Here is a 26,761-nt window from a genome sequence, read left to right on the forward strand (position 1 = left end):
GTGGCATGGCTGGCTCCAGCAGGGTGGCACGGCTGCCTGTCCTGGTGCTCTGGGCTGCGCGGATGTAGCGCCGCCAGCTACCGGTGCTCCAGGCAGTGTGGTAAGGGGGCAGGGAGGGTTGGATAGAGGGCAGGGAAGTTTGGGGTGGTGGTCAGGGGTGTGGATAGGGGGCAGAGTGGTCAGGGGGCGGGGAACAGGGGGATTTAATGGGGGCAAAGGTCCCAGGGGGATGGGGCGGCGGGGGGCCATCAGGGGCAGGGGTTCCGGGGGCGGTCAGGGGACAGGGAGAAGGGGTGGTTGCATGGGGCAGGGATCCTTAGGGGAGGCAGTCAGGAATGAGAGGAGAGGTTGGATGGGGCTGTGGGGGGGCAGTCAGGGGTGGGGGGTCGGGGGACGGTCGGGGGACAGGGAGCAGGGGGAGGGTGGATGGGGCAGGAGTCCCGGGGGGGGGGCATCAGGGGGTGAGAAGCAGGGGAGTGGGGTCGGATAGGACGTGAGGGCCAGGCCACGCCTGGCTGTTTGGGAAGGCACAGACTCCCCTAACCAGCCCTCCATACAATTTCGGAAACCCGATGTGGCCCTCAGGCCAAAACGTTTGCCCACCCCTGCTCTAGAAGGACACAACACATGCTATAAGTGGTCAAATGCAGTCCATAATGTGGAACCAGCTATGCATTCATGGTAATTAGCCATAGAGCTAATCAACATTCAGTAACATTTTAAACATTAGACTGTAATGGTGAGGTATGTGCTAGAGTGAACACTTGGGCAGGCGGGTTCTTGAAGGCAGAAAAGGAAAAGAGCACCACATCTCACCTTGGGCCCACTAGGAGCTCGGACAAAATCTTCAGACAGGACTATCTGTAGTGTCTCTTCCTCCCCTTGAGTCTTATTGCCATGTCTGGGACAGACCAACTGATTTTAGGTGCAGGGAGGGAACAGAAGAAGCCAAGACTGAAGAAAAGATGGCTGCAAACTCAAAAGTACAATGGAGTAAGTTATAAGCACCAGAGAGAGATATTGAAATTGATTTTGAGATGACAGAATGCTTCTATTTTCCATCACCAATCTGATTCCATTTCCTGATGGGAGAGAATAGTCTGAACATAGCATTCTGAACACTCTGAAGCATAAAGATTTAGGAAGATAAGGAAGGGAGAATGCAGGCACCAAGAAAGGAAGCCCTTAAGGAATGAATAAGGACTTCAGAAGAAACAGGGTCAAAGCGAGGAGAAATTCTAAGTAAAGCTCCCGAAACTGCAATAGACATTATTTTACAGACAAAGAGATGTGGGAAAGAAACACCACTTTCAGCAGTGGAGGTGTATCCAAAATTCTGAAAATATGCATTTGTTTGGTGTTTTTTGTTTTATATTGGACACAAAAATAGCAAGTTAGAAAGGGAAAACAATAAACTAAAAAACAAAGTTTCCTTCTTTAATGTAACTTGCTCTGACAGATGTATGTTTCCATTCCCGAAAAACAAGGAAATAGCTTAGCCCTGTCCCAAATTTACCCAAATTCCTACCAACAGAGAAAAACACTATTCAAATTTTGACAGAGCTATGGGAGCTGGATGGTGAGAAGAAAAAGATGGTTTAATGATTAAAGAACTTGTTACGCTCCCATTCACTTGTTCTCATACAGAACCCCTGACAATTTTCCAAATAAATATTATCTGCTTTACTAATTTAAAACAGACAACTTTTGTTTAGGTTACAAAACTCCATTTGAGATTAGGGTGATCTGTTCCTCATTGTCAAAATGTGCTGGTCAACTCTGACTTTATAACAAAATTTACAATGAAATATATTGTAGGAGCACAGCTAATAAGTGTTTCTAGCAGTATGATAATGTATATTAACAATCTTTTGTTGAGCCCTGTGTGTCGTGTATATTTAGCACAATGCAATCCTGAAGTGCTACCTCAATGCAAGATCCTAGCTATTCCTATTTATTATTTTACAATGCCTTAAGAATATACCTTAAAATATTTTAAACATGATCCAGAGCAAACAGTAGGATGGGCTTGAGAGCGTAAGGATGTAAAAAAGTAGCATAGAGTAGTTTTTTTTAAAATGAAAGTAATCTCTCTCTTAGCTGTCCAACTTCCTGTAAGCACTGCAATAGAAAGAGGTATTAAAGAGAATTTATGGGGAATATTTTTAGGCAAAAAATGTGCCTTTTATCTTCTATAATATATAAAAAGGCAGCCTTACAAGTTTTTAAAAAAACCTTCTGCTGCTTATTTTCTACTTCAAGTATCAGAAACAAAGTCTGGTCTTCACTGGTTTTGCTTGAGGAACCCATGAACATTTCAGAGTATGTATCTTCTGAGTACAGCTGCGTGTCTGTCATGGAGGTCATGGATTCCATGACTTTCTGTGACCTCCATGACTTCTGCAGCAGCTGGCATGGCTGGCTCTGGGGCTGCCCAGCAGCCCCTGGGTCAGCTGTGCCAGCTGCTCCTGAGGCAGTCTCAGGCCATCGCGCCCCTCTCCAACAGCAGAAGCAGTACTTTGGGTGTGGGAGGGGCCTCAGGGCTGGGGCAGGAGGCTGGGGTCTGACACGGCACTTGCCTCAGGGGGACTCCCTAGAAGCAGCCAGCATGTCCCTACAGCTCCTAGGTGGAACAGCCGGGGGCTCCACTGCCCTTTCAGCTCCCATTGGCTGTGGTTCCCGGCCAATGGGAGCTGCGGAGCCGGCGCTTGTGGCAGGGGCAGCATGCAGAGCCTCCCTGGCCTTCCCTCCCCCTAGGAGCTGCAGGGGCATGCTGGCCACTCCCGGGGAGCCAGGTAGGAAGCATGCCAGCCCCGCCAACCATCCCCACCCCCAGCACCGCTGTATTTTCCTGCAGTGGGGGGTCCCAGACTGCATGCCGCCCCCTGCACCGCTGTCTTTCCCTTCCCCTCCCCCGCACCCTGAGTATCCACAGCTCCCAGGTCCAAGTTTTAGTTAGGAATATATAGTACAAATCATGGACAGGTCACGGGCTGTGAATTTTTGTTTACAGCCCATGACCTGTCCATGACTTTTACTAAAAATACCCATGACTAAAACGTAGCCTTACTTATGAGCTCTTACATCAAATAAAAAGCAGGTGTGCTGAATCTTTAACCAAGACTTCCTTTAACACTTACAACTTCTGTTACTAATAGTTTTTGATAAAGTTTTGAACAGTTCAATTAAAAATAATTTCCCCTCTTAAGTTGTTCAGCTTTCACTTTCTTGATCCTGTGACATCATTTCACTATAGACAAGACCTGAATTTCTAATGTAAAAAGCAAGCCAAAAAACCTATTAAACCAATCTCTGCCCACACCAAAAAAACACAACAACCTGTCAGGCCTCCTTGATCCATCATAATGATGGAACAATAAAGTGACTCAGAGGCAAGGACAGCAATAAGAAATTTCCCTGTAATTAGAAATAGAGATACAGCTTTGTCATCAAAACACTCTCATGGATCTTTGATTCAGCTTTTCCTCTTTGCCCCCACAAAGTTTCTCTCCTCTGTCCTGTTCATCTTCTCCCCTGCATCCTGGACTAGTATGGCTCATACGCATAACCCAAGGGAGCCAACCCTCTAGTTGAGGAACACCAGCTTAGAAATAGGCCTTTAATGATGTTGAAAGATAAATGAGATCACCACAGATGGATGGGCAGAGACCTGACCTCTTCCTTGATTTGGTGGCTGATCAGGTGGCCAATCAAAGGGACTGAAGAATGATAGGACACCAGGTCAGGCAACCCTAACACAAGATTTGCCATAAACCCACTGTTACTGCTCGTCCCTTAAGGGACACTAGGTCTGCAGAGTGTTGCTGGAAAGTTACCCATGCAACCAGACAAGGCAACTGCAGTTTGGTTAGAAAGACCGACCCAAACTAATTTATAATATTTGTAATATTGATTGTCCCTTCTGACATCAGAAAATTATGCAAACTTGCTATTTACAAAAAAAAATCACAAGTTTAATGTCTTAAGCCATCCAGTAAGTTTGATTCAGAGTTGCTTATGCCAGTAGTACTTAAAAATGTAACTACCATTATTTTTGTTTAAGATATGAAGAAAATTACTTTAAGTTTCATAGAAAAACAATCTGCAGATGTGTCTCATAAGGTATAATAAAGCAGTTATCACAAATGATACTTTCTTTTCTTTTTTTGTGGTCATAAACTTTGTTTCAGAGAGAGGTTTAAAATCATTACATCTAAAACGAAAGCCTATAAAAACATACTGAAAGGTACAGCATGTCTTAAAAAGAGTTTTCTTAGTTTCACAAGCTTTTCTTATTTCTCTTTTACGGAGAGCTGAGACATTAAAATTAGCATTTGAAAGTATTCAAAAGCTTGTTAAACTTCTCATGTAGATATCAGGTTCCCCAGGTGCTGTTTCTCACGAAATACAGTGAAACCTGTACAAAACCAACCTTACTAGGCAAACTCCTGTCTTAAGATCATCATTCCCAAACATATGTAGTACAGTTCTGGTTCACTATAACTGATAAACACTAATTTTTGGTTTATCCCTTAAAGATACATGCAGTTACAATGAAACCTAACTTATGTTACACTTATAACTGAGGTAGATGTTTCTTAAGCCATATTCTAACAAGTAGCTAGTAAGCTTTATTTTAGCTAAGATGACATTTTGCAACTGATTTTTTTAAAACCATTATAACAATAGTAGAATCTATAACTAGCACTGTCCTAAACAGTCCCAGCACTTAACTGGGCCTATTGCTAGAGAATAAATTCAGTTAAGAGGGCACTAAAACAAACCTTATTTCACTTGTATAATATGATCATTTGATTCCTCTAGACAAATGTAATAGTAGAATGTGCCAAGAGAAATTATAATAGGCTCATTCGCTCCTCAATTTATTATTTATAGTAATCAAAAAATTATAGAAGTGCAGAACTGAAAGGGACCTGAAGAGTTCATTTAGTCCATTCCCTAGGACTGAGGCAGGACTAGATATTATCTATACTGTCCTTGACAGGTGTTTGTCTAACCTGTTCTTTAAACCCTCCTATGATGGGGATTCCACAACTTTCCTTGGTAACCTATTCCAGTATTTAATTATCTTTATAGTTACAAATTTTTCCTAATATCTAAACTGAATCTCCCTAGCTGCAAACTAAGCATACTACTTCTTGTCCTAACTTCAGTGCATATGGAGAACAACTGATCACCAAATTATGCCTTGACGTATCCTTACAGGATTCTATAGCACCTGAATAAAATCATAGTATGTCAAATGAGGGACCTTCATTCATATTATTTCCTCTCTCTAATATGCCTGATATACCTTAATACTCACTTGGTAATTGTGTAAATCGTTCACTGTACTTTTTATAAAGCTAGTCATAAAATAAGAGCAAATAACTACCAACACAAAGCATTACTATGAGTATTTGAGTGCTGGGATAACCACACAAATGACAAGTTTTCATTTCCAAAGAATATTGAGAGTCCAGAAAACATTAGCGGTCTCAAAACAAGAAACAGTTACGTAGGCACAGTGTTCCATTCCATTTCTCTTTAATACAGTTGTTTATGATACAGATGATGCTGTTATTTCATTTGATGGATATGGGTATAGCAAACCATTTTCTCAAAATACAACTTCTGAAAGTTGCATTCTTACTGATTTACAAGACAATCTGCCCTTTTAAAATACTTTACTTTTAGGAGTAATACGGTTTTCAGCTAGCTAAAATTCTGTATTTACTGTTAATGTGAAAAATATGTCACTCACCCAATTAGCTGCATTTACACCAAAATGGATATTCACAACTAATCAGAATCTTTTTTTTTTTAACTGACCCAAACTTTAAAGCTATTTCCCACTAATTACAGGATGCAAATCTACCGAATTATATTAACTACATCTCTCAGAACTCCACCAACCACATGTCAAACTATCATGACTCATTCATCTTCCCACTGTCCCTTATAGGACCCAAAACATCACTTGGTCCCCAGGGAAGACATCATCAGTACTAACAGTATTTTGGGCTAACAAACTCAGAGGTTAGTTATCTTGCAAGCCAGAAGCTACTTCAAATGGCCAGAATAATTTCAGACTGTGACATTAACCAGGGGAAAAAACCCCCACAAATTCAGGCTGACATTTTATATGTTAAATCTTAACTAATTTCCTGACTTTATTGGTTCTCGAGCTTAACATGCAGTTTTACAGTAAAACCTTTTTTAACTGGCATGCTGGGGAAAGGGGGGTGCCGGCAAATTAAGAATGCCAGTTAACTCAGAGGGAGGGGTTTGGAGTGCAGGGGATGCGTGCGGGGCTGGGGCATGGAAGGGACTGCGGGGCACAGGCTCTGGGAGGAAGTTTGGGTCCAAAAGGGAGCTTGGGGCATAGGTAGGGGTTTGGGGTGCCGGCTCGCTTCCAGCAGCTCCCCATCCCTGCCGCTCCTGGTGGTGGAGGCACGGCCAGGCAGCTCTGCAAGTAGGCACACTGCCTCCATCTGCAGGCGCCTCCCCCAGCAGCTCCCGAGGGGCTGCGAGCCGCAAAGTCAGCACTCAGAGAGGCGGGACAGAGGCAGCATGCCTGCAGAGCCACCTGGCTGCACCTCTGCCAGCAACAGCAGGGACAGGAAGCTGCTTGTGGGGAGCCTCCGGAGGTGAGCCCCCCCATCCAGCTCCCCAAGCCCCTCCTGTGCCCCAACCCTCTGCTCCAAGCCCTCTCCCGGACCCAAACTCCCTCCCAGAACGCACCTTGCAGCTCCTCCCATGCCCCAGCCCCCTGCCGGCCCCACACCAACCGCATTATAAACTGGACTTTCAGTGCAGATTAGAAACGCCGGTTTATAGAGTTTGCTGATCGGTGAAGTGCCAGATAAAAGAGCTTTTACTGTACTTGGTTTACATTCAAGAGTTTTCCTTGTGTTTCTCAAGTTAATATGCGTTTTGGTATGATTTACATATTCATATGTAATGTATAGTGTTTTATACATTAAACTCATTAAATTTACATATTTGAAGGGTTTTAATCCTGGGGGAATTCTGCACCACTGCACATGCAGAATTTGCGCAGAAATTACTGTAGTACATGCAGAATTTCCTTTTTCTCCCACAGAAATGGGCTGCAGAGCTGCTGGTCACCACTAGGGGCTGCTGGACTCAAAGGAGCCCAGCTTGCAATAGAAGACACGGGGTGAAGGGGGGGGCTGAGGGTGTTTCTAGGCAGCTGCAGTTCTCAGCACACCTGAAGGAAGGAGGCTGCCTGCAGGAAACTCACACAAACCCAGGACCCAGCATCAGGCTGTTTCTCCCTCTAAATCCCTGGGTTCTGGGGATAGGGGTGTGGGTGTCTGAACTGGGGGAGGGCATGCCTGGGCACTGGGGAAGGAGGAGGTGCAAGTGTCTGGGCAGGGGGGCTCTACAGCTGGGCTCTTGGGGAGTAGGGATACATGCAAGTGTCTGGGCTACGGGGGTTGGGGATGCGGGTATCTGGGCTGGAGGAGGCCCTGCAGCTGGGTGCTAGAGGGGGCGTGGCTGGGCTCTGGGGGAATAGAGGGTGTGTGTGTCTGGGCTGGCGTAGATCCTGCAGCTGGGCTTTGGTGGGAAGGCGGGTGCAAGTGTCTGACCCCCCCCCTCCCCCGCTGGGCTCTGAGGGGGAGGGGGAAGAGAAACAGGGGGTTCTTTAACTCTCTATTCCTCGGGGAACTTTTTTGTGTGTGTCTGTATTGTTACAGACATAGTTGCTGACAGTTATTTTGAAATAAGTTACCAAAATAATTGAAACTGGTATGATTATATAGTATTATTTTGAAAAATAAAATATGCAGAATTTTGAAGAATTTTAAAATATTGTGCACAAAATTTTTTAATTTTTTGGTGCAGAATTCCCCCAGGAATAATGGTTTATCTCTTATATAAGATTAACCAATATTAACCAATGGCATCTTCTAGAAATCAGACATACAAAAAGATATGAAAATATATTTTAAAGCATTTACCACACAAGTACTATAATCTTTTCTCATAATCTAGTCAGCAGTTAGTGAAATATCTACATCCTGTAAGAAATGAAGTTATAAAGGTGCTTAGCTGGCAGATAAAGAACATTTCCTAATTTAAATTTGGGGTGGGAGAATGGGCAAGATTATTCATATGCCAAAAACTGTAATGAAAGTTTACCATTGTTGCCCCAGCAATGATCTCAAACCATAAACCAGAACACCACTTTTTGGGGGGTTAGAGATAATTCATACTCAATACTAATTAAGACCTGGGTGTTTCCCAAGTTCAGACTGGCAGTTGCATCAAACTACATTAAATATTATGTGGGTCTGTGATGTGAACTGAGTCACAACCCGCTTTATTTCTCAGAAGATCTCAACCTAGACTTGCATCTTGGTACCAGAGATGAAAAACAGTTGAATCTCCTCTAAATTGCTTAGCCCTTTGATTAGACTACAGTGTGGAAAATGGCATTTTACATGACCCTGCTACAATAATTCAGATTTTGAAGAAAAACTTTTCTAACATCCTAATAAATTGAAATTTCTTTAATTTGACATGTTGTATTTACCATTCTGTAACCCCATCCAGAGCTGTTTATGATCCTTTTTCTGCATCTCATTGATGACTTGACTTTTGTGCTTTAAGGCATCCGCTTCCTTTACACAAGCCATGAAATGAGCTTCAATCACATCTTTAGAAGGACAGTGCAGTAGGTCCTTTTCTGGGAAATTCTACAAAACAATTTTAAGAACACAGACCAAAAGAAATAAGTATATTGCGCATCTCTTAGTAATAGACAAAAATATTTCTTTTTCAGCAAGCACAGAGACAAAGCAAATAGATCACTAATCCTCATCCAGTTTATAGACTTCAGGTTTAGTCACAATACCTATTTGTGAATTAAGAGGTTTAAGTTTTGAAAAAATGATTTGTAACCAAAGCATCATTCAGATTTCATGGCTTCACTCCTGGAAGAAATAACACCCCCAATAATCATATTGGAAGTTTTTCAATGCTTGCATAGTATTTGACACCTTTTAAGTTTTGGTATCATATGTTGGCCATTTCTCTGCAACGGCAGATAATACTGTAAGTTATCTCCTCCCATAAGCATCTTTCCCGATGGGCCAGTTTACCAGTTTCTTTCAGTCATTCATTTTTATTTCCTCCATTTGGGTGTATTGTACCAAATTTTCAACACACAGTATCAGATACTCCATGTAATATGACAATATAGATAAGTAGGGCCATACCAAATTCACGGTCATGAAAAACGTGTCACGGACCACGAAATCTGGTCTCCCCCTGTGAAATCTGGTATTTTGTTTGCCTTTACCCTATATTATACAGATTTCATAGGGAAGACCAGCATTTCTCAAATTGGGTGTCCTGACCAAAAAGGGAGTTGTGGTGGGGGGAGGGTGGTGGTCGCAAGGTTATTTTAGGGGCGTCATGGTAGTGCCACCCTTATTTCTGCGCTGCCTTCAGAGCTGGGCAGCCGGAGGCAATACCATATCATGTCATCCTTCCTTCTGCGCTGCTGCTGACAGCAGCTCTGCCTTCAGAGCTGGGATCCCAGCCAGCAGCTGCCACTCTCCAGCTGCCCAAGTCTGAAGGCAGTGCCAATGCCAGCAGCAGTACAGAAGGAAGGGTAGCAGTACCGCAACCCCCTCCTACAATAACCTTGTGACACTTTCCAACTCCTTTTTGGGTCAGGACTCCTACAATTACAAACACCGTGAAATTTCAGATTTAATTTGCTGAAATAATGAAATTTACTATTTTTAAAACCCTATAACCGTGAAATTGAACAAAATGGACCATGAATTTGGTAGGGCCCTATAGATAAGGCAACACCAGCTGCAAGTACTTTCCCCTGAAGACAGTGCAAATCCTTACCAGCCTTATTTTTACTTGTTAGGGCTAGGATTTATTTATTAGTTAACTGGTTCTTTAATGGTTTTATGTGGCTGAAGTTGGTGTATTGTACTCTCTCAAGCACTACAGATGTAAGGTTTACTACTTTTAAAAAGACAGCAATTTCCAGTAACTATATCTTTCCTTTTTAAAAAATTATAGTAAAACCTTGTTTTTACAAATACTAGATGTGTTGCACTTATTTAGCAAATCCAAAAGATTAACAACTTGAGAAACAATACACTTAATGTACTAGACATATAAACCCCTGTATGGTGATAAATTTCAAAACAGTTAAACTTTTTCCTTTCCCAAGGAGAATAGTGCCCCTGTTGGTGGACATTTAGTCCACTGATTAAAAAAAATTTGAACTGAATTAAAGTGCGATGGTGATGACCAGGCCCATCAGGTATTTGTGTTTCTAACAGAAATCAGCATAACAGTAAGCCAATCCAGAGAGACAGGACAAATCAGGACAAATTCTTCCCCTTATGAGAACCCCCCAAAAAAACCCAAAGCTTGATACTTCTGGAACTCCTGAGCACAATAAAAGTAAACTTGGATGATCTCCCCTATTGTTCATGAAAAGCAACAGGATTTCTTTCCATGATGAGGGAGGAGGATTGAAGTTTGAGAGATAAATGTCCTGATTAAGGTGGAAGAATTAAACTACATTAGAAGGACAGACTGGCAGGTACAAAAGGATTACCTTTTTCTTATGAAAAATCCTGAATGGAAGATTACAAAAGAATGCCACAAGCTTCCTAATTCTTAGGGTCAAAGAGATGATCACTAAGGTGGCTAGCTTCCACGTCAGAATAAGAGGGACTAATAGAGGGATTCATGTGAGTTAGAGAAAAACTGATCTTAAAACCAAGTTAAGGCTACAGGGAGGCACTGGAGACTTGACTTGGACCTTAAAGGGTATCTCTTGGCAAAATCTGGTCACTTAAGAATAAGCCCTCATACAGCTTTCCTCCAGGTACTAATAGCAGAGCCCAGAGCCCTAAAAGGTACATAGAAAAGATCCTGAACAAAGCCCTCCTGAACGTACACCAGAATTGCTGGGAAAGAGCTTCTCTAGACAAGGTTGTACAATCTACACACCAGACTGAAGACAGAACAGACCCTATAGTATGCTATGCTAATTCTTCATTCTAGGATGCAACAAGCTGTTGAAGACCTTACTGAAGAAATTCAAGCTCTTGAGGAAACTCTTCTCAGGAGCCACACAGAGACTCAGGATTTCAGAAATGGGGCGCAGAAAAGGGCCCTGATAAAGAAGGGAGCACCTAAAGGGAAGGCTGTTTCAAAGGCTTTCTGAAACACACAAGAAGCCCCTCCAGAGCTCTGACAATCATGTGTCATCCCCTTTCAGGATGGGGAGTAGAAGTAACCTTCAACCTCAAGAGACAAGTATCAAAAGACACCTTTGGAGATGCTGATTTGAATGAACTGGGGTGATGACCTTTATCTGAATGAGATAAGAATTAGCTAAATTCACAGAGGACAGGTCTATCAATGGCTATTAGCTAAGATGGTCAGGAATGCAACTCCATGCTCTGGGAGACCCTGAGCCTCTCACTACCAAATGCTGGGACTGGACAACAGGGGATGGGTCACTGAAGATTGTCCTGTTCTATTCCTTCCCTTTGAAGCAACTAGCATTGACCACTGCCAGAAGACAGGATACTGGGATAGGTGGTCCATTGGTCTGACCCAACATGGCCCTTCTTATGTTCTTATTTTAAGGGTCAATAATATTTTCCCTCCTTTTTATGAGTTTGTTGAATAGAAGGAAAAGATTGAAGTTCTATGAAATAGCTCCTCCTCATGACAAAGACCCAGACACTGGCAAAGGTCATGGCTCATTGGTCTAAGTCAGAAGTTCCCAAACTATTTTTGCTGCATACCAAAGTTCCCTCTAATTTTTTATATCCATGTGTGGAATGAATTTGTTACGTGTACCAATATGGAGGAGATGTGTGGCGGGGGTGGGGCCAAGGAGTTCGGAGTATGGGAGAGAGCTCAGGGCTGGGGCAGAGGATTAAGGTGTGGTGGGGGAGTAAGGGCTCTGGGGTGGAGCTGGGGATGGGGGTTCAGGGTGCGGAAGGGGGCTCAGGGCTGGGGCAGAGGGTTGGGGTGCAGGCAGGTGAGGGCTCTGGCTGGGGGTGCGGGTTCTGGGGTGGGGCCAGGGACAAGAGGTTTGGGGTGCAGGTTGCCCTGGGGAGAGAGGACTCCCCCCAGGCCTCTCTCACCGCAGCAGCCTGGGGCCGGGGGAGAGGCGGCTCTCCCTGCCTGTGCGGCATTTGATAGCCTGCCGCATGGCTGTGCAGCTTAGCGGGAACTTAGCTACACGCTCCACTTTGGAGAGTTATCTCCCATGTGTGCTCCCCACTTCTAAAAAAACTCAGTATTTTTGCAGAAAACAGGAGAATTTTAATTTTCTCAGCTAGCATAAAGGGGAGAGGGATTTGCAATATGTGGCGAGAGATGTGCAAGGGGGTGGGAGGGATGATGGCCCCAGGGTGGAGCCTCCTTGATATCTTACATTTGACTAGCCCCTGTCATTCCCAACCTTAGGAGCCCAGCCAGGAGTCTACTGGGAGGACGAGGGAGGTGTATCAGACCTGCCTCAGGCTGGGATTTTCAGGCACCAACTCCCCACCCCCACCCAATCTCACAAAAAAGGGGCCTGGGCCACAGCTCCCTCCCCAGTCACCTCTTGGCAGCAGAAACCACCGTGTCCCTGGATATCTACTGCTGGGCAGGTGGGGGGGGGGCAGTGCTTTAGCCCCGTCAGGCCATAGAGCTGGAGAAACCAATGACTCAGGAAAGCATTAAAAAGCCTAGCCAGGCCCTTCACCTGAGTTCCTGCAAAAGGGACGACCCAGAGCTGTTGCCTCCTCCTGACAAGGCCAAGCATGTCCCAAAGATCAGAAGTGTTTCCATTCCCCCACATCCCATAGCAACGGGGGAAGGGCCACATGTGCCCTGTCACGGGGGGAAGGGGAGGATACCATATTTAAAGTTCCCAAATAGAGGACACTGCCAGGAGACAGAGACAGTGTGGGGGTGGGGTGGGTACAGTTACTATCGCAATACCATACTATGCCATCCTTACTTCTGCGCTGCCCAGCTTTGAAGGCAGAGCCACCGCCAGCAGCAATGGAGAAGTAAGTGTAGAAATACCATACCTTGCCACCCCTACTTCTGTGCTGTTGCAGAGTGCCAGCGCTACCTTCAGAACTGGGCTCTCAGCCAGCAGCAGCTGCTCACCTGCCCAGCTCTGAAGGCAACGAAAAAGGACGAGAAAGGAAAAATCATGGACATTTGTTCATATTTTGAAAATCAACTGTTTAAGTAAAGACAGTCTCCCACAAAGACGTAAGAGGAACCACAGAATAATAGGACTAGACTGGAAAGAGGTGGTCCTGTCCTGTCCATCCCACCACATGGAGGGATGAAGGAAAAGAAGAAGGCTGCTGCTAGACTTCCTTTGTTTCTGGAACAGCATGGGTTTGGTGTCTGACTTCTGAAAGGAATGATGTTGGTATATAAGCCTTTGGGGTCAATAGCTGATTAGAAATCTACACCCAGAGAAGAAAGGCTTATTCCTCTAAATGAGGATATAGACAGGATTTGAGACATCAAGAGGAAACCGCAAGAAAAAACGATTACTCACTTTCTCGTAAATGTTGTTCTTCAAGATGTGTTGTTCATGTCCATTTCAACCAGGTGTGTGCATGCCAGCCAGAAGATTTTTCCCTTAGCAGCGTCCGTAGGGTCGGCCTGGGTGTCCCCTGGAGTCGCGCCTTCATGGTGCCTAATATAGGGCCCTGCCGACCCACCACCCCCTTAGTTCCTTCTTGCTGGCTGCTCCGACAGAGGGTAGGAGGGTGGGTATTGGAATGGACATGAACAACACATCTCAAAGAACAACAGTTACGAGAAGGTGAGTAACCGTTTTTTCTTCGAGTGCTTGTTCATGTCCATTTTAATCAGGTGACTCAAAAGCCTAACTTCAGGAGGTGAGGTCGGAGTCATCACTGATTGGAGCACTGCTCGTCTGAAGGCTGCATAGTCTCTGGCCTGCTGCGTGATCTCATAGTACGTGGTGGAAGTGTGTACAGAGGACCACGTTGCCGCCCTGCAGATTTCCTGGGTGGGAACCTGTGCCAGGAATGCTGCTGAGGAGGCCTGAGCCCTGGTGGAGTGCACGGTGATAGATGGAGCGGGCACCTACACCAAGTCATAGCACTCCTGAATGCATGATGTGATCCATGACAAGATACATTCCAATGAGACAGGGAGACCTTTCATTCTGTCCGCCACTGCCACGAATAACTGGATGGACTTTTGGAACAGCGTCGTTCTCTCGATATAGAAGGCTAGCGCTCTGCAGACATCCAGTGAGTGAAGCCTCTGCTCCCTGATGCTTGAATGGGGCTTATGGTAGAAAACAAGGAGGAAGATGTCCTAGTTGATGTGAAACTGGGTGACGACCTTGGGAGAAAAGCTGGGTGAGATGTGAGCTGAACCTTGTCCTTATGGAATACTGTGTAAGGGGGCTCTGATGTAAGGGCCCTGAGCTCAGACACTCTCCTAGCTGAGGTTATCGCCACCAGAAACGCCACCTTGCATGAGAGATAAACCAGGGAGCACATTGCCAATGGCTCATACGGTGGTCCCATGAGTCTGGAAAGGACCAGATTGAGGTCCCAAGATGGGATAGGCTGCCGTACTTGCAAAGATAGTCTGTTAAAACCTTCAAGGAAATGGCTGACAATTGGATTCGTGAAGACTGAGCACCCCTCTGCATCCGGATGGAAGGCAGAGATGGCGGCCAAGTGAACCCTTATTGACAACATGGACAATCTCTGCTGCTTAAGATGGAGGACGGAGTCCAGTATAAATGGCACAGAGGCGAGCATCAGAGACTGAAGATGCTGCTCCAACCAGATTGAGAATTTCTTCCACTTGGCAAGGTACGGCGCCCTTGTGAAAGGGCGAAGAGAACTTGTCTGACTTGATCAGAGCAGGACAGCTTCACAGCATTCAGCCATGGAGCGTCCATGCTGTGAGGTGGAGCGACTTGAGGTTCAGATGTCGAAGGTGGCCATGATCCTGCATTATTAGGTCCAGGATGAGTGGTAGGGTGACCGGAGTTGCCAAGGACATTTCCAGGAGTGATGTGTACCAGTGTTGGCGTGGCCAGGCCGGAGCTATCAATATCACCAGGGCTCGTTCCCTACGAATTTTGAGGAGCACCTTGTGAATGAGAGGAATCGGTGGGAACGCGTATAGGAGGCGGCCTCCCCATGGAAGTAGGAAGGCATCTACGATGGAGCCTGGGCTGTGACTCAGGAAGGAGCAAAATAGTTGACACTTCCTGTTGCGTTGCATGGCGAACAGGTCTATTTGGGAAAGCCCCAGTGTTGGAAGATTGAGCTCACTATGTCCGGCCAGAGGGACCACTTGTGGCTGTGAAAAGACCTGCTGAGACGGTCCACCAGCTCATTCCGTATCCCAGGTAGGTAGGATACCTGCAGGTGTATCGAGTGCTCTACACAGAAGTCCCATAGCTTGAGGGCTTCCTGGCACAGAGGAGAGAAGCATGCACCCCCGTTTGTTGAGACAGAACATTGCCGTGGTGTTGTCCATGAGGACTGATGCACATTTCCCTGATATACAGACTCTGAAAGTCTGGCGCACCAGGCGCACCACTCTCAGTTCTTTGACGCTGATATGCAGAGCAAGGTCCAGAGGCCTTGTGTCCTGAGGTCTCCCACGTGTCCCCCATCCCAAAGCTGACGCATCTGTCACTAATAACAAGGATGGCTGGGGGCTGGTGAAGGGGACCCCTGCACTTATTACCTGTGGGTCAAGCCACCACAGGAGGGAGTCTAGTATCAGGCGAGGCAGGGTTAAGATACTGTCCAAAGCGTTCCCGAACTGGTCGATATACTGATGCTAGCCATGACTGACATGGGCAAAGCCTGAGTCTGGCATGCTGTACTATGTAGGTACAGGTTTCAGAGTAGCAGCCGTGTTAGTCTGTATTCGCAAAAAGAAAAGGAGTACTTGTGGCACCTTAGAGACTCACCAATTTATTTGAGCATAAGCTTTCATGAGCTACAGCTCACTTCATCGCATGCATACTGTGGAAAGCGTAGAAGATCTTTTTATACACAAAGCATGAAAAAATACCTCCCTCCACCCCACTCTCCTGCTGGTAATAGCTTATCTAAAGTGATCACTCTCCTTACAATGTGTATGATAATCAAGGTGGGCCATTTCCAGCACAAATCCAGGGTTTAACAAGAACGTCTGAGGAGGATGGGGGGATAGGAAAAAACAAGGGGAAATAGGTTACCTTGCATAATGACTTAGCCGCTCCCAGTCTCTATTCAAGCCTAAGTTAATTGTATCCAATTTGCAAATGAATTCCAATTCAACAGTTTCTTGCTGGAGTCTGGATTTGAAGTTTTTTTGTTGTAATATCGCAACTTTCATGTCTGTAATCGCGTGACCAGAGAGACTGAAGTGTTCTCCGACTGGTTTATGAATGTTATAATTCTTGACATCTGATTTGTGTCCATTTATTCTTTTACGTAGAGACTGTCCAGTTTGACCAATGTACATGGCAGAGGGGCACTGCTGGCACATGATGGCATATATCACATTGGTGGATGTGCAGATGAACGAGCCTCTGATAGTGTGGCTGATGTTATTAGGCCCTGTGATGGTGTCCCCTGAATAGATATGTGGGCACAGTTGGCAACGGGTTTTGTTGCAAGGATAGTTTCCTGGGTTAGTGGTTCTGGGAAGGAGTCTACATAGCCCAGTAGAAGCAGCTGTCCTATCTCGGGGCCTCTCCTTCTGCCCCTCCACCCCCACAAACATGATACAGTTCTGTGGTGACCTAGAATCCTATTTTCGACGTCTCCGACTCAAGGAATATTTCCAACATACCTCTGAACAACATACTAATCCACAGAGACCTCCCTACCAACACTACAAAAAGAAGGATTCTAGGTGGACTCCTCCTGAAGGTCGAAACAGCAGACTGGACTTCTGCATAGAGTGCTTCCGCCGACGTGCACGGGCTGAAATTGTGGAAAAGCAGCATCACTTGCCCCATAACCTCAGCCGTGCAGAACACAATGCCATCCACAGCCTCAGAAACAACTCTGACATCATAATCAAAAAGGCTGACAAAGGAGGTGCTGTTGTCATCATGAACAGGTCGGAATATGAACAAGAGGCTGCTCGGCAGCTCTCCAACACCACTTTCTACAAGCCATTACCCTCTGAGAGTTACCAAAAGAAACTACAGCATTTGCTCAAGAAACTCCGAGAAAAAGCACAAGATCAAATCCGCACAGACACACCCCTGGAACCCTGACCTGGGATATTCTATCTACTACCCAAGATCCATAAACCTGGAAATCCTGGGCGCCCCATCATCTCAGGCATTAGCACCCTGACAGCAGGATTGTCTGGCTATGTAGACTCCCTCCTCAGGCCCTACGCTACCAGCACTCCCAGCTATCCTCGAGACACCACTGACTTCCTGAGGAAACTACAATCCATCGGTGATCTTCCTGATATCATCCTGGCCACTATGGATGTAGAAGCCCTCTACACCAACATTCCACACAAAGATGGACTACAAGCCGTCAAGAACACTATCCCCGATAATGTCACGGCTAACCTGGTGGCTGAACTTTGTGACTTTGTCCTTATCCATAACTATTTTACATTTGTGGACAATGTATGCCTTCAGATCAGCGGCACTGCTATGGGTACCCGCATGGCCCCACAGTATGCCAATATTTTTATGGCTGACTTAGAACAACGCTTCCTCAGCTCTCGTCCCCTAACGCCCCTACTTTACTTGCGCTATATTGATGACATCTTCATCATCTGGACCCATGCAAAAGAAGCCCTTGAGGAATTCCACCATGATTTCAACAATTTCCAGCCCACCATCAACCTCAGCCTGGTCCAGTCCACACAAGAGATCCACTTCCTGGACACTACAGTGCTAATAAATGATGGTCACATAAACACCACCCTATACCGGAAACCTACTGACCGCTATTCCTACAGAATGCCACTAGCCGTCACCTTCAGCCCCCAACTAAAACCCCTCCAACGCATTATTAAGGATCTACAACCTATCCTGAAGGATGACCCAACACTCTCACAAATCTTGGGAGACAGGCCAGTCCTTGCCTACAGACAGCCCCCCAACCTGAAGCAAATACTCACTCACCAGCAACCACATACCACACAACAGAACCACTAACCCAGGAACCTATCCTTGCAACAAAGCCCGTTGCCAACTGTGCCCACATATCCATTCAGGGGACACCATCACAGGGCCAAACTGGACAGTCTCTACGTAAAAGAATAAATGGACACAAATCAGATGTCAAGAATTATAACAATCATAAACCAGTCGGAGAACACTTCAATCTCTCTGGTCACACGATTACAGACATGAAAGTTGCGATATTACAACAAAAAAACTTCAAATCCAGACTCCAGCAAGAAACTGTTGAATTGGAATTCATTTGCAAATTGGATACAATTAACTTAGGCTTGAATAGAGACTGGGAGCGGCTAAGTCATTATGCAAGGTAGCATATTTCCCCTTGTTTTTTCCTATCCCCCCACCCTCCTCAGACGTTCTTGTTAAACCCTGGATTTGTGCTGGAAATGGCCCACCTTGATTATCATACACTTTGTAAGGAGAGTGATCACTTTAGGTAAGCTATTACCAGCAGGAGAGTGGGGTGGAGGGAGGTACTTTTTCATGCTTTATGTGTATAAAAAGATCTTCTACACTTTCCACAGTATGCATGCGATGAAGTGAGCTGTAGCTCACGAAAGCTTATGCTCAAATAAATTGGTTAGTCTCTAAGGTGCCACAAGTCCTCCTTTTCTTTTTATGTAGGTACAAGTTGCCATGTGTCCTAGAAACTTCAGGCAATTCCTGAGGCCCCGTATGATGTTCCCAGAAGCCAGGTTTCGGTCACTGGGCAAGTATGCCCTGGCTCGAGTCAAGTCTAGCACTGCCCCAATAAACTCAATTCTCCGTACAGGGGACAGCATCGATTTCGCCTCATTTAGAAGGAGACCCAGTTCATCAAACGTCCTTCTTATGAGGCCGACCTGTGCCTCCACTTGAGATCTGAAGCGGCCCTTGATCAGCCAGTCGTTGAGATACAGGAACACCTCTACGTGCTGCTTGCACAGGAACGCCGCCAAGACCGCCATGCACTTGGTGAACACCCGAGGTGCCGCCGACAGGCCAAATGGGAGGACAGTAAACTGACAGCGGCTGTTCACCACAAACCTGAGGTATTTTCTGTAGGCTGGAATTATTGCTATGTGAAAATATGCATCCTTCAAGTCGAGGGCGGCATATCACTCTCCTGAATCCAATGAGGGGATAATGGAGGACAAAGAGACCATGCAGAACTTGAGTTTTCTGACGAACTTGTTGAGTTCTCGCAGGTCCAGGATGGCTTTGGCTTTCCGTATTAGGAAATACTGGGAGTACAAGTCCTTGCCCCATTGCTCCTGAGGAACCTCTTCCACTGCCTTGACAGAGAGGAGCGAGTGCACCTCCTGTATAAGAAGTTGCTTGTGAGGGGGTCCCTGAAGAGGGACGGGGAAGGGAGATGGAAGAGCGGGAGGGCACAGAATTGGATGGAATATCCCCTCTCTACCATGCGGAGCATCCACCGTCCGAGGTGATACGGGACCGTGCACGGTAGAAAGGGGATAGTTGGGACGAGAAGTTAAGTAGGGTTGGATCCAGTTCCAGAACTGGTGTACCATCCTCCACCGCACCCTCAAAAGGCTGGTCTGCGGCCGGGTGATGGCTTGGGCTGGTCCAAGCCCTGGCTGAGGAGCGGTGCTGCCTTCTTCTACCACTCCTATTCCTCCTATGAGGAGCATCCTGGCAGTTCTGAACTTGGCAGAACCTAGAGGCAGGCTGCAGCCGGAAACGCCTACGTTGAGTGATGGGGGTACGGAGTCCCAAAGATTTCAAGGTGGCCCTTGAATCCTTCAGACAATGGAGACTTATCCATTTTATCGGAAAAAAGGGCCAAACCCTTGAAGGGGAGGTCCTGGATTGTTTGTTGGACCTCATGGGACAGACCAGAGACCTGCAACTAGGAACTCCTCCTCATTGCAACCCCTGCAGCCATCGTACATGAGGCTGCATCTGTGGCGTCTAATGCCACCTGTAGGGACTCAGGAGATCAGTTTTCCCTCCTCCACTAATGCCGAGAACTCTGTGCGAGAGTCCTGCAGCAGCAGCTCCGCAAACTTGGCCATCGCAGCACAGGTGTTGTGTGCGTATCTGCTCACGATGCCCTGTTGATTTGAAATGTGGAGCTGTAGTCCCCCAGTGGAATAGACCTTCCTGCTGAAAAGGTCTAGTCTTTTGGCATCCCTATTCTTAGGGGAGGGGCCCTGATAGCCCTGGCGCTCTCGCTGATTGGCTGCATCAACCACCAGAGAGTCAGGGGGTGCATAAATGTTCATACCCCTGAGAAGGGACTAAGTACCGCCTCTCATTCCCCTTGGCGGTAGATGCACGGGTCTGCCATAAGGTTTTTGTCATCTCTGAAATCATCTTTAATAAGGGTTAGGTGATACAAGAGAGTCAGGAGGGTGCAAAGGTATCGACAACTGGGTCAGATTCCTCCACCACCTACTCCGCCTGCATGCCCAGGTTCTGGGCAACGCGACGTAAAAGTTGCTGGAGGACCCAGTTATCCTCCAGAGCAGGGGCCATCAACGTCCCCACCACAGCTTCATCGGGGGAGGATGAGGAGGAGAGGCCTAGCAGCAGGCCCTGCTCACTCCCTTCAGCGCCTTGTGGGTCTCACGGTACTGCTGAACCCCCAGGTGCCGCGGCCACTGGGAGCAGAAACATCGGTGCCGAAGCAGGTGGTGCCGAAGTTGTTGATTTCAGCAGCACTGATATTGTCAACACCTGTGGCACTGAGAATGCAGCTGTCAGTGGTGCTGCTGTTGGTGGGGGGGGAAGGGGTGTCGGTGCTGGAGCCGCAGGAGACAACAGCGGTGTCAGTGGTGCTGCTGCCGGCAGTGCCTGCGGGGACTCAAAGGACCCTGACACAGAGCTGGACCTTGAGCCTTGGATCTGTCCCTAGCTCTGGTGATACGCCCAGGGTGTCCAAAAGGACCACTGTGTCGAGGGTTGCCACTGTGGAAGCCATGGTGCCAGATAGGGCAAGTGGTCGCAGCAGAATCTGGACCTCCTGCTCCTGGTCCTATCGGAGCGATAGGATTCCACCTCCAACTCCAAGATCTCTGTGTAGGAGGACCATGGACTGCCAGAGACCAGTGCCAAGAAGTCAGGGACCGGTGCACTCCTCTGCGTGGGCGGGCCGTGCCAGGCAGAGGTGTGCCGGAGATGGGGATCGGCATGCCATCATCGCTGGTTTGCCCCTTGATTGGAACTGAGGCCACGTGGTCACCAGCGACTTGTCTCTCCTCTGCGGGGAGGACGACGTCATGAGGCAAATGAGGTCCTTGGCTGCCTTGAATGCCTCTGGCGTCGAGGGGAGCTGGAGGTGACCACCGTGGCAATCCAGGGAGGGTTCGGACTCAACTGTACCCCAGATGGGGCAGGAGTCAACGATACCCTGGAAGGCTGGAGAGTTGAGGTGGTCTGGCTCGAAATGTGTTTCGATGCCGCAGGTCCCTTGGTCTCTAGAGGGGGAGAGCGACCCCTATCCAGCCTTTTCTTCTTCTGTGGCACCGGGGACTGAGAACAGTGCTGGACAGAGAAGGTTGCTTATGGGTGGAGCATGGTGGTGTCGGGAGTCTTTAGGGTCCTTCCTTGGCATCGGCTCGCACACCATCAGCGCTGGAGCACTGCGGACCGACGAGGAAGTGCTCGGTGTGGGTTCTGCCAACCCCAAGTCAGATTGCGGTCGGAGTGCCACTTCCATTCACAGGATTTTCAGCCTTTGATCCCAGTCTTTAAGGATCCTAGGATGAAATCCCTTGCAGATTCTGCACCTGTCCTTCTGGTTGCTCTCCCCGAGGCACCGTAGACAGGAAGAGTGTGGGTCAATCTTTGGCATAAACTTGCCACAGTCCTCACAGAGTTGGAATCCTGGGGACCGGGGCATACTCCAGAAGCAGGGGAAACCCTCAAGAAATCCTAAAAACTACAAAGACTAACTTATGACTAACTCACTCACTATTTTAAACTATGAAAACTAAAGAGGACACTGTCAAAAGTACTTGCAATGCAAGAGTGATAGTTGTTCCAGCTAGCTGTCACCGGCAGTAAGAAGGAACTAAGGGGGTGGCGGGTTGGCAGGACCCTATATTAGGTGCCATGAAGGTTCCCACACCGACCCTATGGACGCTGCTGAAGGAAAAATCTTCTGGCTGGCGTGCATGCAGCGCACGCACACCTGATTGCAATGGACATGAACAAGCACTCAAAGAACAACAAAATTTTCTTTTTGGAAACCTACTCCAGAACAGAGTCTAGAATATCTTCAAAAGCTTATGCAGAGCTATAACCCTGGACTTGAGAAAAAATCCTCCTGAATGCCTCTCCTCTCCCACCTCCTCCCCCAACATATCTAAACTCTGGTCTACACTTAAAATTTAGATTGACCTAGCTATGTCACTCAGGGGGGGTGAAACATTCACACTCCTGAGCACTATAGTTTAACTGATCCAACCCACGGTATAGACACAGCTAGGTCGACAGAAGAATTCTGTCCTGGAAAAGAGGACAGAGGCATTAGAGGAGACACATACCATCTCCAGCATCTTAACAAAACGTTGCACTGCCATGGTCTTTTTTGGATTTACCTACCTTCACGAAAAACAGGAATCTCCAACTTGGCCCTCAACCAGTGAGATTTAAGGGTCTGAACACGATGGGACAAGTAATTTCACTCTTTGGGCATACCCATTTAGACCTTCTATAGACATGTGGAAGGAAGCACAGAGTTACATTTTACGCCAGAGTCCAGTTTACCCTGAATTTCATCTGCGAGGAAGTCTAAGAGGACAAAATCACATCTGAGCGTCAGTCTTGCAAAAAGGTCCCAGGAGACCACCAAAGAGGGCAAGGAGCCCTGTACTGCCCAGGGCACAACTTTTGTAGGTAACTTCCTAGGAATGAATCTATAAGGACCCCGGGAAAGAAGGGGAAGGAAGATGCCTAAACCCTGTTAAATCAAGCAATGGTCCCGGTCTTCAGTTTTTCCTGCAGCTTGAAAAAGAGGCCTTGGGGACAGCAACAATCTATGTAGATAACTACTCAATATCTCCCTCTGCCCACAGCACGGCTGGCAGGGGTACACAGCAGGCACATCAGTCCTGCAACAGAGGACTGGAAAGGATTCCCACATTCTAGACACTTCCTCTACTTTCTTTTTTAGGGAAAGAGGAAGAGAAGAAGAAAGAGTGGTTGCATGATTCTGAATTAACTGGCTCATCCACAGAGTATTCTGAGCAGAGGGTGGAAATCACAAATAAAAATGCTGAAAAACAAAAAAGACTGTAAAAATAATGGCGCCTTCAATAAAGATGCTTACAGCTTCTGCAAGAGGCAGTGGAGATCAGCGATACCTCAGGAAAAGGCACTATCCCCCAAACTCTAGTCTCAATGTCATTTGGCATCACCTGCCCAAATGACATTGAGAAACACCATATGCTAGGGTCCACACAGGTGAAAATCAAGTCACAGAAATTTAAAAAAAAATATTTTGCGTGTCTTCACTGACCTGGCTATTCAGGACATACCTATATTGATTTTTTAATCCCTGTTAAGAACCTTTTTTAAGTAAGTTGTGTTTTTTGTGTTTGTTTTTATAAAGATAACTAGGGCAATTGTAACCAAATTGTCAGTCAGCCTCTGACTATACAATTCTGAAAGTTGCTGGAGCAGTAAGTAGTAGTTCCAAGAAACAATTCAGAATGTAAGGTTTTTTGTTTAGTTTGGCTTCTCTTGGTATTCAGTATCTTTACTGTAACAGACATCTCCAAGTTTTATTTACACCAATGAAATTACTGTACATAATTTACAATACGTAGCCAAAAAACAGTACTGTGTCTTCCTTACAACCAGCAACACTGAGTTACTATTTCTATGAAGTCGTTCCAGAAACATATCAGCTAACAAGTTTCACCCAGTCTGGTTTCGTACTCTGTTCCACCTAAATATAGCTGTCAATTCTATTTTACATAACACCTGTTAACATGTGAACAGTCCTTCACAGAGACTGAAAAATTACTTACTACAAAAATCACACTGATAACATAGTCTAAGAAAAAAAAAAACAGTTGATCATCCATAACACAACTAGAGTGAAATGAGTAACAGACTGCAAGACCATTCATTCCCTATCAAATTATTGCTTCTGTGAAATTTTATTGAACCCATATTTCTAATACATACAATCTTTAAACTTACCAATGAAGCTAAAGATTTATTTTAATCTGGTAGCAGAGTTCTCTCAAAATAATACAATCCACATATACACACTCACATCTCTTTACAGAAAGCTATTTTCCTCTACTGTTTCAATTACAGCGTAGGGCTGTTGAGGGAGTCAACAAGCATGTGGACAAGGGGGATCCAGTGGATAAAGCAAACTTAGATTTGCAGAAAGCCATTGACAAGGTCCCTCACCAAAGGCTCTTAAGCAACGTAAGCCATCATGGGATAAGAGGGAAGGTCCTCTCATGGATCAGAACCTGGTTAAAAGATAGGAAATGAAGGATAGGAATAAATGGTCCGTTTTCAGAATGAAGAGAGGTAAATAGCGGTGTCCCCCCGGGGTATGTACTGGGACCAGTACGGTTCAACATATTCATAAATGATCTGGAAAAAGGGGTAACCAGTGAGGTGGCAAAATTTGCAGAGGACACAAAACTATTCAAGATAGGTCAAGTCCGAAGCAGACTTTGAAGAGTTACAAAGGGATCTCACAAAACTGGATAACTGGGCAACAAAACGGAAGATGAAATTCAACGTTGATAAATGAAAAGTAATGCACACTGGAAAACATAATCCCAACTATACATATAAAACGATGGGGTCTAAATTAACGGTTACCACTCAAGAAAGATCTTGGAATCATTGTGGATACAGTAACTCCTCACTTAACCTCGTCCCGGTTAACATTGTTACGTTGCTGATCAGTTAGAGAACATGCTCATTTAAAGTTGCACAATGCTTCCTTATAACATTGTTTGGCAGCCACCTGCTTTGTCCATTGTTGCAGAAAAAGCGGCCCATTGGAGCTAGCTGTTGGGGGCTTGGAACCAGGGTGGACCGGCAGCCCCTATCAGCTCCCCTAAGTTCCCTGCTATCAATTGTCGGCAGTTCAGCTGTCCCACCCCCCACTGCCATGTGCTGCTCCTGCTCTCTGCCTTGGAGCTGCTCCTGGGAGCCTCCTGCTTGCTGTGCAGAGCGGGGAGAAAGAGGGGTGCTAACGTCAGGGTGTCCCCCTCCCCAGGTACCCCACCTCCACATGACAGGGCTCAGGATGGAGGGAGCTTGCTGGCAGCAGCTGCTGTCTCAACTTGCTGATTCCAACCCTGATATTCTATGATTCTATGATCTACTTAAAAAGGCAGTGTATTTAGAGTGGGGTCAGGAAACTTAAAGGGGCAATGTGAGTCTCTCTCTCTCTCTCACACACACACAGTGTGTCTGTGTCTCTGTCTCTTTCTGCCATGCTGTGTCTCCTCCATCCATTTGTGCTGCCTTGTAGAGCGTGAGGCTACATTAACAACGTGTTAACCATTGAGGGCTCAGATGAGTGATAGTTCATCATTTAGCAGTAAGGCATTCCCTGGGAAATATCCCACCTTCTTCCACCCTGACTCCACCACCTCAACCAAACTTCACAATCATCATTGCTGTGTACAGTATTAAATTGTTTAAAACTTATACTGTGTATGTGTGTGCACATATCTCTCTATAGCTCTAGCTGTCTTGAGAGAGCGAGCGTCAGTCTTTTGTCTGGGAAAAAAAATTTCCCTAGAACTTAATCCCCCACCTTTACATTAATTCTTATAGGGAAATTGGATTCACTTAACATTGTTTCACTTAAAGTAGCATTTTTCAGGAACATAACTAAAACATCAGGCGAGGAATTACTGTAGTTCTCTGAAAACATCCACGCAATGTGCAGTGGCAGTTAAAAAAGCTTCCAGAATGTTGGGAATTATCAGGAAAGGGATACATGATGAGACAGAAAATATCATATTGCCTCTATATAAATCTATGTACTCCCACACCTTGAATACTGCATGCAGGTCTGGTCACCCCATCTCAAAAAAAGACACTGAAATTGGAAAACGTACAGAAAAGGGCAATAAAAATTGTTAGGAGGATGGAATAGCTTCCGTATGAGTAGAGATTAATAGGACTGGTACTTTTAATCTTGGAAAAGAGAAAACTAAGGGGAGATATGATAGAGGTCTATAAAATCATGACTGGTGCGGCGAAAGTAAATAACGAAGTGGTATTTACTCCTTCTCAAAGCACAAGAACTAGGAGGTCACCAAATGAAATCAATAGGCAGCAGGTTTAAAACAAACAAAAGGAAGTATTTCTTCACACAACGCACAGTCAACCTGTGGAACTCTTTGCCTGAGGATGTTGTGAAGGCCAAGACTATAACAGGGTTCAAAAAAGAACTAGATAAATTCATGGAGACTAGGCTCATCAATGGCTATTAGCCAGGAAGGGCATGGACGGGGCCCCTACCCTCTGTTTGCCAGAAGCTGGGAATGGACGACAGAGGATGGATTA

General features: G+C 46.0%; 1 protein-coding gene across 7 annotated transcripts in view; it reads right to left on the reverse strand.

The window, feature by feature from the left end:
- ATG5 (autophagy related 5) overlaps positions 1–26,761 on the reverse strand; it is a 125,456-nt gene that overhangs the window by 76,790 nt on the left and 21,905 nt on the right. For all 7 annotated transcript variants that reach the window (XM_074948181.1, XM_074948179.1, XM_074948178.1 and 4 more), the window contains one exon: positions 8,564–8,726. In XM_074948181.1, the coding sequence (XP_074804282.1) occupies positions 8,564–8,726 (163 nt within the window). The remainder of the gene's footprint in view (positions 1–8,563; positions 8,727–26,761) is intronic.

The sequence above is a fragment of the Natator depressus genome, chromosome 3 (genome assembly GCF_965152275.1).
Source record: "Natator depressus isolate rNatDep1 chromosome 3, rNatDep2.hap1, whole genome shotgun sequence".
NCBI lineage: Eukaryota > Metazoa > Chordata > Testudines > Cheloniidae > Natator > Natator depressus.